The sequence below is a fragment of the Coptis chinensis genome, chromosome 8 (assembly GCF_015680905.1).
Source record: "Coptis chinensis isolate HL-2020 chromosome 8, ASM1568090v1, whole genome shotgun sequence".
In the NCBI taxonomy this organism is placed as follows: Eukaryota; Viridiplantae; Streptophyta; class Magnoliopsida; order Ranunculales; family Ranunculaceae; genus Coptis; species Coptis chinensis.
In genome coordinates this window covers 80,062,020-80,075,087 of record NC_141463.1, presented here as the reverse complement: position 1 = coordinate 80,075,087, position 13,068 = coordinate 80,062,020, and the positions used below count along the sequence as shown (strand labels likewise).

Here is a 13,068-nt window from a genome sequence, read left to right as displayed (position 1 = left end):
TCTCTTACATGATCCGAGGCCTTTTTGGTGCAAGGGCCCGGATCGACCAATTGGACGGTGACGTTGCCGCTGGAGCAAAAGAATGAGGGCGCGGAGATGGAGAAGCTTCGGGGCCCGGGGCGAAATGAAAACTGGCGAAACGCCGCCCCGGCCCGCCTATATGGATAAGGTTAATGACCGCTGAGTAATCGGGAAACCCTCTTTGGCTCGACATACCGCCCGCGGCTTCCCTCTCTGAGAAGCACCAGGCTGAAATGGCGGCGCTCCATAAGCAGCACGACACCGACATGGATGAGCTCCAGGATCACTTCCATGCCCAGGCCGACAAGAGGGTGGCCAAAAAGATTAAGGAGGAGCATGAGCGGCTTATCAAGGAAGGGCGACTTCTCCCTGAAGCCCCGACCGCGGTCCCCCCTTCAGAGGTGGCGGCGCCCCTTCCGGAATCTGTTTCAGCGGTCGATGATGCCGCTGTCATAGTGGCCGGGGTGATAGACGCTGCTGCGGATGCCGCCCTCGAGGAAGCCGCCGAGTCAGTGATCCAGGAAAATGTTTAAGTGTGTTCTGCTTGAAATGGCATGTTTTGTGCCCTGGCCAGGCTTCTTTGATACTATTTGCAGTGTTTCTGATACTTTTCGTTTTATTTTTACTCTCTCTGGTTGAGGATAACTGATTATGGATATACCAAATATTTTGTCTCTGTAATTCCCAAGTGTCCTTGTCGGTATATGATGTTTGCATGACTTTAGTGGTAATGATCCTCTATCATCGTCTCCACCCGTTTGGTCGGGAGCCTCGCTCCCTTTGCCCCCTGTTCAGGTCGGGACCATGCCCTTGACCTATACTCATGTCGGACCCCTTGTCCGCGGGCAGACGAAGCCTCTTCGCTTCCCCTTGCCGGCATCTCATATTGTGTCCGGGGCGACTCCTCTCGCCGGCTCGCTGAATCTCGCGACCCGTCGTGGACACTTTTTGCCCGGACCGAGTTTTAGACTTCGTCCCTCGGAAGGCTCTCCCTTCCGTTCCCTCTCTTACTCTGAAGGCGATAAAAATTCACGCGACATTAACCATCTCGAAAGTGCTAAAGTTTTATATATGTACAACTAGCTCATGTGGTTTTACACCACTCCCCTTACATTTACTCATGAAATTTCTTTAACACCTTACATTCCACGGTTTTCAACGGCTCTCCCTTCCAAGGTTACGCAGAACATGTAGGTGCGACCCTCCCACCTCAATCACCACGTAAAGGCCCCTCCCATGTTGGACCCAGCTTTCCCTCGCTCACCTTCTTGGTGTTGGGGGTTACCCCGCAGCATTCGCAGTCTCCCATCTTAAAAGCTCCTAGGCTTCACCCTCTTGTTGTATGCTTGCCGTTGGGGCGGGCGATGGTACTCTTCTAGTCGGATCGCGGCGGTGTCTCTTCTTTCTTCCGCTAGATTCATATCTCCGGCTAGGATGCCCCGGTTTGATCCATCCTCGATGGCCGAGGTTCTAGTAGTAGCTGCCACCGTTACGTTGGTATCACGGCCTCAACACCATATGCTAAAGAAGGGGAGTCTCCTTGGTAGTGGTCCGCCGTCGTTCAATATGCCCATAGTACATGGTTAAGCTCGTTGGCCGGGCCCTTTTCTTGCTTTCCAACTTTCTCTTGAGATTGTTTAGTATGGTCTTGTTGGAGGACTCCTTTTGCCCATTGCCCTCGGGGTTGTCGCGGGGCGAGAACCCTGCTTCACATGATAGGCCTGCAGAAAGCTCTTAACTCGATCCCGTAAACTCGCGATCCATTATCTGCAGCGATGGCATCAAGAACCCAAGCGGCAAATGATATTCTCCCACAAGAATTTAATTACTTGGGCTTCCTTTACCACTTGCGGGGCGGCTTCAATCCACTTTGTAAAGTAGTCCGTGCGCGACCAACGGGAACCTCCTTTTTACCTCGGGCCATTGGCGTGGCCCCATTATGTCGAGGGCCCACATTGCAAATGGCCACGGACTCGATACATAGTGCAGCGGCTCGGCTGGGGCCCATATTAGTTGAGAGAATCTTTGACATTTCTCGCACTTCCTGGAGAACTCTACAGCATCTCTTTTCATGTGCGGCCAAAAGTAACCTTGTGTTAACAACCGGTGTACCGTTGTCCGGCCCGCTGAATGACTCCCACAGTCTCCTTCGTGAAGCTCACTGAGCACCTCTTGAGCCAGCTTCGGCCCCAAACATTTCAATAAAGGCCCGTTGAAGTTCCTTCTATATAATTCTCCTCGAATCAGTGTGTACCTCCGAGACGCCTGCTCCAATCTCCGCCTTTCTTTAGGGTCTTTCACCTCGACCCCCTCCAAGAACTGTTTGAACGGACCCATCCATCCATCATCACCCTCCGTCGTGATCATTACCTCTAACTTTTCCTCGGTACTCGGCCTGCTCAATTTCCTTATCTCAATTGTCCTTTCCTCAGATCCTGGAATGGCGGCGGCCACGTAAGCCAGAGCATCGGCATGGCGGTTCTCCCCACGGTTCAGATGGATGAATCGGATTTGGTTGAACTTTGAGGCCCAAGCCCGTAGGACCCCCAAATACCTTGCCATTCTAGGACACCGAGCCGCGAATCCCCCATTCGCCTGGCATACCACCAGATTGGAGTCGGAGTATACGGTGAGTTCTCTCACGCCCAACTCTACCGCCATTCTCATGCCCGCGATCACAGCTTCATACTCCGCCTCGTTATTTGATGCTGCAAAGCCCAATTTCATCGTCTGCTCTAACCTATTGTTCTCCGGAGTGACCAGTACCACGCCTATTCCGCTGCTAGCATCTGTTGCTGATCCATCAACAAACACCCTCCAACCATTCCTCGCATCCCAGGGGTTCAGACAATCCAGTTCCTCCTCTCTCTCGGGCTCCAAAACCATCTCCTCCCCCCATGTAGGATCCTCTGCAGGGAACTCCGCCAAGAATTCCGCCACTGCCTGAGCCTTCTCCGCTGTCCTGACTTGATACTGAATCTCATATGAACTAAGCTTCACGGCCCATTTCAAAGATCCTCCCGATTTTTTCAGCCCTCGAGAGCTTTTGAGGCGGGTTAGTCACCACGATTCTTGCATGGGCTTCAAATAAATGGGGCTTCCGACCGGGGCCGAGAACACCAAGGCTAGGGCGTACTTCTCTACTCGACTGTACCTAGTCTCTGCGTCTAATAAGGTCTTGCTCTGGAAGTACACTGGTCTTTCTATTTTATCTACTACCCGAACGAGGACTGAGCTGATCGCGTAATCTGTGACCCCCAAGTACAAAAATAGTTTTTCTCCCACTTCGGGCCGCGACAGCAACGGTGTCTCCTCTAAATAACTCTTAAGCCCCCGGAATACCTCTTCGCACTCCGCTGTCCATTTGAAATATGTGGTGTTCCTCAACAGTCGATACAGTGACCTACATTTGTCGGATGACTTTGAGATAAACCTGTTGAGAGCCGCGACTCTACCGCCAACCACGCACCTCCTTCATTGCTGCGGGCGGCAACATCTCCACCCGGCCGATCTTATCTGTTCGGGGTTTGCCTCTATTCCCCGCTGCGTCACGATGTACCCCAGAAATTTCCCTGTGGTGACTCCAAATGTGCATTTCTCTGGGTTAAGTTTCAGGTTGTGGACCCGCAGTATCTGGAACGTCTCCCTCAACCCCTCCAGGTGCTCTAATTCTGACATGCTTTTTTCCACCATATCATCGATGTATATCTCAATGCCCCGTCGGATCTTGCCCTCAAACATTTTCTCTCCCAACCGCTAGAATGTAGCCCCCGCATTTTTCAACCCGAATGGCATCCTTGTATAGCAGTATGTGCCTCCTTCTACCACGAATGATGTCTTCTCCTGATCAGGACCATACATCGCGACCTGGTTGTACCCCATGGACGCATCCATAAATGAGAATATTCTGAAGCCCGCCGTTCTGTCTACCAATTCGTCCACTCGCAGCGGCGCCGGGATAACTATCTTTCGGACACCTGTGTTTACGCCCTGAAGTCGACACACATTCATTCGCACCTTCCCATTTTTCTTCTGACCGCGACTATATTGGGATGACCACTCCGTGAACTCCACCTCTCTTATGATCCCGGCATTCTTTAGCCTGACAACCTCTTCCCGGATTCCTTCCGCGTATTTAAACCTCATTCCCCTCATCTTCTGTCTCACCGGCTTCGCGTCCTCCCTCATGTGTAGGCGATGACATGCGAATCCCGGATCCAAGCCCGTAACATCCTCTATTCCCCATGCGAACATGTCCCTATTCTCCACCAAACATTGCACCAACTTAGCCTTCCACTCGCTCGTTAGCCTCGATCCAATCGACGTCAACTTCCCATCTCCGCCCTCTCCCAGATCCACTACTTCTGTTTTATCTAAAGTCTTCGGAACCATCGCGGCCTCTTCCTCCCCCTCCACGGCCCCGCACTGTAATTGCTATGCCGACCTCTTCCTTGGATTCGCCGATCCACACCCTGGTTCACGGGATATCCTCTTAATTGTGTTCTGGTGGCTGTTCTTGGAGGCCACCTGATCTCCGCGGACCTCGTATGTTCCCCGTAGGGTAGGGGAAGCGTATGACGATAATAAGTCGAGGGCACCGCTCTCATCTAATGTATCCATCTCCTCCCTAGGATCGCGTTGTACTGGGATTGGGAGTCCACCACCATAAATCTCGAGAACACCGTCACCGAACCCGTTGTCACTGGCAGCAAAAGTTCACCCATAGGCTCCGTGGACGCTCCCCATTGAACCCATACAACAAATCGGTCCGCGGGGGCCTTTAGTTGCCGGGTCCATCCCCATCTCCTCAAGAGCTCCCTTAAACAACAAATCCACGGCACTGCCACAGTCAATCAGGACTCTTTTGACCACATAATTACCCATCACTACAGTGATGACTAGTGCATCTTCATGCGGGGTATCCACGGTTCGGAGATCTGCATTGGAGAATGTAATCCCCTCTTCCCCTTTCCTTAGCTCCGTGCCGTAACTCTGCCCTCGGCGGGCCTCATTAACTTGTTGAATGCTCGTTGTCCTCCTGACCTTATCCCGGTGGTCATTGTGACTCAGTGCTTCCCCACTGAAGATAACGTTTATGGTTCCCAATATTCTTCCCACATTGGGCATCGGCTCCCTATTCTGTGGTTCTGCTACGAACTCCCTCATCACTCCCTTCTCAACTAATCTCTGAACCAACCATTTTAAAGCATAGCAGTCGTTTGTTCCATGATTGTGCACCTGGTGATATTCGCAGTATGGCTTGTTAGGCATTTCGGCAGAAATGTTCGCGGACCTTCATATCCCTAAGACATTCTTTTATCAACGCGGCGATATCTCGCTCAACGGTCTCGCCAGGGCACTTGTTCCACCTCGCGGTATGGCTTTCTCTCCTCGCTCCCCTGCGTGCCATTTCTCTCCCCTCTCTGGCTGCGGTGCCTTACCGCGATACCTTTCCCCACCTCTGTCTTCTCCTCCGTCTTCCTGCGCTCCCTTCCTTTTTCTACCAGTGAATCGCCTTTTTAGCTCCCCTCTTTGAGTCTTTTCATAGTGTCCTCATTATCGATATACTTCTACACGCGCGGATAGAGCTCTCGCAATGTCGCAATCTCATTCTTTTGCCACGGACCGATCTTCCGTGCACTGGTCGCAGCCTCTCGAACGCTTATTACCGGCTGTCCTCTCATCCAGTTTTCTACTTTAAGTGTTTTACGCCTTTGCGACATAGGTACTCCCTGACTGATTCGGCGGACCTTTGTCTGACATTAAACAAGGTCGCGATGTCTACCACCCTCTGCTTCTGATGTATAAAGTGATCAACAAAGGCTTGCTCCAACTCTTGGAAATTGGTTATGCTCCTTGACGGCAACCGATAGTACCAATCGGAAGCCCCTCTTTTAAGACTGGCCGGGAACATCATACACCGCAGACCATCGTACTTCGCCTCTTGCCAGAGAGGCATCTGTTGCCAAAAGTGATGGATGTGATCTGCCGGGTCTCTCGTTCCGGCATATCTCTCTCAAACCTTGGCTGATTGAAACGTTTTGGCACCTCGAAGTCCATATCGCGATCTGCCGGTGGGTTATGGTTCGATCCGCCACCACCTCAATGGCCGCCCGTCGAACTTTCGTTTGCGGCAGATTCGCCTCCCGGTCGTTGTTAATCATTTGTTGGACTTGCTCCATCGTTAATCCTCATCAGCTGGGTTGTCCACCGCACTCGGCCCTGTTCCTCCTCCTCTTCCACCCTTTTTTCTCTCTCGATTCCTCCTTGTCTCTTCCCCCTGGACTCCTCCTCATCCTTTCTCTTTCTCTCCTCAGCCCCCTCATTTTCTTCCCCTCGGCCTTTCAATCTCCTCCCCGCATAAGTCTAACTTCTTCTTCTCCCCTTCCTTCCCTCGCTCTCTTCCCCTTCCTCCACCGCCGCTTCGCATTTGTTCTAGGACTCTTACCTTCCGAGGTCTACCCACCGCCTTCTTTGGTGCCATTTCCTCGGTCCCCACAGACGGCGCCAAATGTTACAACCCCTTTTCTACTACAAGCCCTAACCCCTCGTTCACAGACACTTTTGTTCAATCCTCTCTTTCTCACTATTTTCTCTCTTCAGACACTATTCTCCCTCTTTTCTGATGGCTCCTTCTTTCTTTCTCTTCCCTTCACTTTCTCTTTATATCCTTTCCTTTCTTCATCCGGGCCCTCCACGTCACCTGTCCCTCCATCTCGCGGTCTCCTTCTCTACGCGTGTAGGGTTTCAGATCTTCGCGACACGTGACTTAGCCCCCGATCCAAGGCCATGCGGCATGCTACCTTTCGTTAACTCGGGCGCATCCTTTCTTGGATCCTTTGGGCCCCCAATACTACCACTACAAAGAGCATATTAAGTTTAACAGAGAAGAAAGATCGCAGTCTACATAGATTAATGGCATTCCACATAATAACCAAGAAAACCAACAACCATAACGCTGAAGGAAGATATTTTAAACAAACAACCGGCACATAACTAGAAAAGGATTGCAAGAACTAAGAAGATTGAGCGAAGGTTAATAATAGATGGAGAATTAGTAGTGAATATTAGATCAGCCTCAAGCGACACCTCCACCTTTTAAAAGATCGGTTCTCTTAGATTACGTATAGCATCATATATAATTTCTTATTAGCACAAGGAACTATGTATAAAAGACTTGGACCCCTGCTCTTGAATGATCTCTACTCATTGTGGGGCAAGGGAACCGCAGAAACCTAATAGGAAGGCAAGATAGGTGCGGAGAGACTTCTTTGGTTGGGGTGTTCCAGATCGTGGTTTTTTAAAGTAGGCGGCGGCAGCTAGAGCCAAAAAAACGTGAGCCCCTTTCCGCTTCTTTCTACTTATTTCTCAAAGGGAAATAGGTAAATCCAGATCGTAAGGAACAAATGGATAATGCTTAGCTAGAAAACGTAGACTTGGGCTATATGAAGGAGGAGCTTTAGTTCAAATCCTCCATGGGAATCTTTGAACATCCAATAATCCGAGAACCAAAAGTTATAATATAATCTAGATATTGGAAAGATCAATATGTAATTAGATTTGTTAAGAAAAAGGTTCATCAAGTTAGGTGTCTACATCCTAACCCCAACTAAAGATTGATTCGGTGATACTTGCTTATGAAATAGTCTTTGATTGAATGAACTTCTCTCCAAGTGCAACACTACAAATAGAACTAAATATCTTTTAAAAGCTAAGTAGTGCTTCCCCTTATTCTCCACCAATATCCTCTAAGTGGCACTTGGTGCCATCTGTACCCACCAAAATTATCCATATACACAAGATAAAAGGCAGAGTAAACCCCGTTCAACAAGCTTTGTTTGTTTCAAGTTTTGAATTTTTCATTTTATATCTTATTTGGTTGTTACACCTCTCAAGCTCTCAAGCTTCAATCGACAAAAAACAGCAAAATGAGCAGTCCTAGTTTCCTGGTTAAAGAAGATGGAGATAAATATATAGATTTAAAGGGACTAGGATAGAGTGGCGACAATGGGGAGAGAGAACTAGGAGAGAGAAAAGAGGGGCAGAAAGAAAGTCACAAAGGGTGAGAAAATATTGTGTGTTTTTTTGTGCAAATGGGATTTTGTTTGTTTCAGACACTGAGTTATTATTTATGACGAGAATCCGTAAACGGGTGGTCCGTTAGAGAGCTGGGCTATATATATATATATATATATATATATATATACTAGAATTTAACCCGTAGCTAGGCCACTCTGCTTTTACAAAAGTGCATTAAACATTATTTTTATACTATTCAATTTCATGTTAAAAAATTATTTTAAGTATCTCAAAATATATATACACACACGTACCTTTCATCAAAAGCTGGAGAGAAATTCAGAGGTACAACTTCATTATCAACGGTACAATTACTGTAGCCACATTCTAGCAACAGTCTATCCCAGCTCTCCATCTGTTTTAATCTAATGGTCATGATGAAAAGTGTAATCGCCAGCAGTTTTCACTTAGAAATAAAAAGGAGGGTATTTTCGGAAAGCAAAATTTACCAAAGCCCAAAACCCATTTTCTCTCCAAATCAGTTCGACCTTCTTCTCTCCAAAATTTGGTTCGATCAATTTCTCTAAAACCCTTCTTCACTGAAACGTCGACTCCTCTCTCTCCAAAGTCAGACGCCTCATGTAGGTAACTCTCTCTCTCCATAATGACCTCCGGAGTTCAATTTCCTTCAATTGCAAGTGACATTTCACTATGTTGGATACAATGAATCTGGTCGTCGCATTGATGGCACATACTTGCAAGGCGCTCCAGCCAAGATTCGGATGGGCACTAATTCATTGGTTCCAGGTAAACCTTTCTTTTAATGTGTATCATGTTCTTTCTGCATAATTGTATTATCGGCTCTAAACGACATACTAACCTGAAGCAGGATTTGAAGAAGGAATAAGAGACATGAAGCCTGGCGGAAAGAGACGAGTAATCATTCCTCCGCATTAGGGGCCCCAAAGAAGTGTCACTATCTTTTGATGTATTATTTTAATTAGCTTTATGTTTTTTTTATACCATCTAGTTATCCTTGCACAAAATGTGAAATGTGGTATTAAAAAGAAATCCGAGGAAAAGACGCTTTGTTCAAAGGACCTAAACTATGGAAAACACGACTCGAGAGAATTAAAAGTTCTTAGCTGGTGTATTTTACTTCAAAACTTTGATATTTGTCTCCAACAACACCGATGGTCGATGGTCTTGTATTTTATAGGTTGGACCATCGACTTTTTCAGCTCAAAGCAATTTGAGGTGTTCGATGTCGAACTACTCAACATTCAAAACTGTGAAAGGATAACCATACCGGCTTTCTACTCGATGTTGTTTGCGGTTGACCTCTGCCATCATGTTTCTTAGCATGATCTATCCGAGACAACATTACAGCTTTGTTTTCAATTACACTTTGCATATAGGAATAATTAAGTAATTTAGCTGGTAATATTTCATCCGACATTTCCATTTGTATGTGGAAAAGAGGATATTAGGAGATATTGAGCAATTATTACTTTTAGATAGTAAGTAAACTATCAATGAATTAATATGTATCCTCTTTAATTAATTAATTTATTTTTATAGATCAATGAGTTGATATCTGTATGGTCTATCTTCCTTTTAAAATATCAAAGTTATAGAATGTTAAAATGAACAGGTTGCAAAATGGAAATTGTTTTCTTAATATGCTCTCGTTCTTAGGTCTTCTCAGCGGTGACATCTCTAAGATCATTCGAAACTTTTGGCTAAGGTAAAAGGCTTGATTCTAGTTCTATATAACATATTTTGTTTTAGATTTTATGGCGTTGCTAGTGTGGAGTTTTTCTCTCGATGCCCGAGAACCTCCGGTTGAGTCCGAGTGTTCTGTTAAAAGCAATTACTGTTTGAGAATTATTCTATATAAGTTTGCACCCTAGTTGGTAAGAATTAAAAAAAAAAAAAAAAATTATGTCATTATAGATAATCTCTTTGATATGCTTCCCTGAAGAATATAACTCACAAAAGCCGATAGAAAAGATGGGATCAATCTCAAAATCAATATCACCGCTCATGTTCGCTCTTCCGTCTTACTTGATCTACAATGCAGATAAGTTCAAGTTCCTCCTCCCTGGAGAGTGTATACGATCTCAAGAATGACTCATAGTTTAGCTATCCCTGGCACAGAGGAAATGGTAATTTAGTACTATGCCATAATATTAGGTCTTCTGTCTTCATATGTTGTATCAGTACAAGAACCATAATCTGCTAGTTCACTCTTGAACAACTCGGCAAATTCTTCCCAATTTTAGTCAATTCCACATTCTTGCATGAAGCTTCAACTGAATTGCCCTCTTCTCCCACAAATTGTATATCTTGCATTATGATCCCTTTACATGGATGTGTTCTGCTGCAGTCAAAATTTACAGCCACTTCTGAAGCACTTGTTCCTTTGATGTTCTTGTAGAAGACATTACTTATTCGCATAGCTTTCTTCCAGGCAATCATGAATGCCTGGTGCCCTGGTGGAAATATCATCACTAGTCACTACCAATAGTAGAACCAAAGACTCAAAACCCCTTGACTAAGAACAATCACTTTTCGTAACAAATGACCCGTATATAGTATCACAGAAAACGATTTAGCGCCTCTAATCAAATCAAATCTTATATTATTCCAATCAATTCTTTCCTACAGTATGTTACTCAACTCAATTGGTATCATATACCAATATTACAGTATTTTAATAAAATAGGAAAGTTCTTCAAACTTCCATTACCATCTTCAATCTTTCATACCCTTGAAGGAAAATGCTATTCATTCATTCAAATACTACGTCTTAATTTTTGAAGAGAGGGTTTAAAATATATTGCTGGGAAGTAAAACTCACGATCAGCTGCAAAGACCAGATTTCTGAAACTTATTTATGTATGGTCTAACTTGTTATGTTGGTGAAAAGTTGTTGCTAGCTAGGCGTAGGATATGTTCAAGTTCAATTTGAGATATGTATGTTAGGCATTGGATATGGTGTACTTTTTTTTATCAAGTCCATCCTTGTGTTATTAGTAGCCAGCTAGAATGTGCTACGTCTCATCGTTATGCGTCTCAATTTTTATACACCTCATCGTTATGCGGCTCTAGATTTGCAATGTTGCAATGGGAGTAGTTCAGCCATTTCAAAATAAACTTAAACTCTGTCAAATTTTATTCAATTCTATATTACAAATGAATACATGAGATGTTATTTGCATCTGCTTATTGTATCTCTGTAACTTTTGCAATCAATGATTATGCTATATATGCTGTATCGTTATAACAAAGAATCCCCTCAGATATTCATGAACAAGTCGGTGAAATCTCCCCAAGTTTTGTCAACTTAATCTCACGCATAAAGCTTTAGCTGATGCACCATTTTCTCCCACTAAATTAATAGCTTGCATCTTGATCCCTTGACATGGACGTGTTTTGCTGGAGTCAAGTTTTATGGCCACTTCTGAAGCACTTGTTCCTTTGATATTCTTGAACAAAACATTACTTATCTGCACAGCTGATTTCTGGGGGAAAAAAGACCAATCAAATTAGAACTATTTACAGGGTTGAATTATGGCATGAAGTTTCTTAGCTTGGGTCATTATAGGTACCTGCTCTTTACATGGATTATCCTGATCACAATAGTTTTGATCAATGATGATAGGATTCTTGACATCATTCATAACAATATTTTGGAAAACAATGTTTTCGGCGCTTCCAGAACCTCGATACCTATTTAGGTATGCATCTAGGCAAATAAGCGCATACAATTGTTCTTGCAAAATCTTCAATAGAATTGAACTTCTATCTACCTACCAAGTCTTAATTCTGACTCCGTTTGTTGTTCTTGACAAGGTTGCAGTATCTATGATTACGTCTGAAACTTGTTCTTCGGAATTGCCGGCTCCTAAGCTTCCAATGCTGGGAAGAAAACATATCCAAACTGTTAGTAACTGAGAATCGGATACAACATATCCAAACTGTTAGTAACTGAGAATCGGATACCTGATTCCATGTCCTGGTCCACAATTAATGTTCGTAGCTTGAACTTTTTGAGATCCGCTTACTATAGAGATACAATCGTCACCTTAACATCATAAAACATTCACTGAATCAAAATCATGCATGATGTGGTAAACAAAAACTTAAGGCACTGGTTGGTAGTTGGTACTATGCAAATATTTGTCACTCCATGAATGTGCCTGACCTAAAACTCTCTGAGCCTCAAATTTTTTTGCCATGATCGTATCATACTAAGAATTTTTCCAAGAACAAAGAGAAATATCCACTAAATATTTGGAGAAGCCATCTAGATATTTCAATTCAACGTTTGGGAATTTGTGACATGGCACCATAATACTGTTTTCCATAGAGGCAAGGTCAAACTCAATGTTTCAAAGGGCCATGCAAAGCGGTTCTCTTGAATCTTGCATATGTGAATTACATAGTATTGGGTACATTTTCAATCATTAGTAATTTAGTATACACGTACCAATTACACGTTAGCAATTTGGATGTTTAGGTGTTTCCGTGACATGAATTCCATCAAGATTGGGGCTTTCTTCAGGTGCAGTTACTTGGAGATTGAGTGCTTTAACATTAACACATTTCTGGAAAACAAGATGCATTTAGAGAAATTGATCGACGTTTCAGTGAAGAAGGGTTTAGAGAAATTGATCGAACCAAATTTTGGAGAGAAGAAGGTCGAACTGATTTGGACAGAAAATGGGTTTTGGGCTTTGGTAAATTTTGCTTTCCGAAAATACCCTCCTTTTATTTCTAAGTGAAAACTGGCGACACACTTTTCGGTCATGACCATTAGATTAAAACGGATGGAGAGGATGGATAGATCGTTGCTAGAATGTGGCTCACGAATCGCGTGCCTCTATTCCACCCCCTATATATATACTAGCTTTCGAACCCGTCCTACGAACAGGTGTCGTTATATTAAATTATTCTAAAAAATATTAGCAACTATTCATAGCTATGAGATATGAAAATTATATTAATCACTTGTTTAAATTT

The 13,068-nt window shown here is 44.5% G+C and overlaps 1 protein-coding gene across 1 annotated transcript; it reads right to left on the bottom strand.

The window, feature by feature from the left end:
* Nucleotides 1-10,281: 10,281 nt before the first annotated feature.
* On the bottom strand, nt 10,282-12,759 carry LOC147483383 (polygalacturonase-like). Its single transcript, XM_086579545.1, has 5 exons — nt 12,551-12,759; nt 12,049-12,130; nt 11,860-11,964; nt 11,655-11,775; nt 10,282-10,506 (listed from the first exon to the last, which is right to left on the bottom strand). Exons 1-5 carry the CDS (start codon nt 12,669-12,671, stop codon nt 10,282-10,284), a joined length of 654 nt encoding a protein of 217 aa, XP_086435671.1. The 5' UTR covers nt 12,672-12,759.
* Between the last annotated feature and the right edge of the window lie 309 nt (nt 12,760-13,068).

Coding starts and splice junctions, on each gene's coding strand:
- LOC147483383 (XM_086579545.1), bottom strand. CDS start 12,671: ATGCATCTTGTTTTCCAGAAATGTGTTAATGTTAAAGCACTCAATCTC. Junction 11,965..12,048: donor GGACCAGGACATGGAATCAG/GTATCCGATTCT, acceptor TTTTCTTCCCAG/CATTGGAAGCTTAGGAGCCG. Junction 11,776..11,859: donor GGAGTCAGAATTAAGACTTG/GTAGGTAGATAG, acceptor ATACCTAAATAG/GTATCGAGGTTCTGGAAGCG.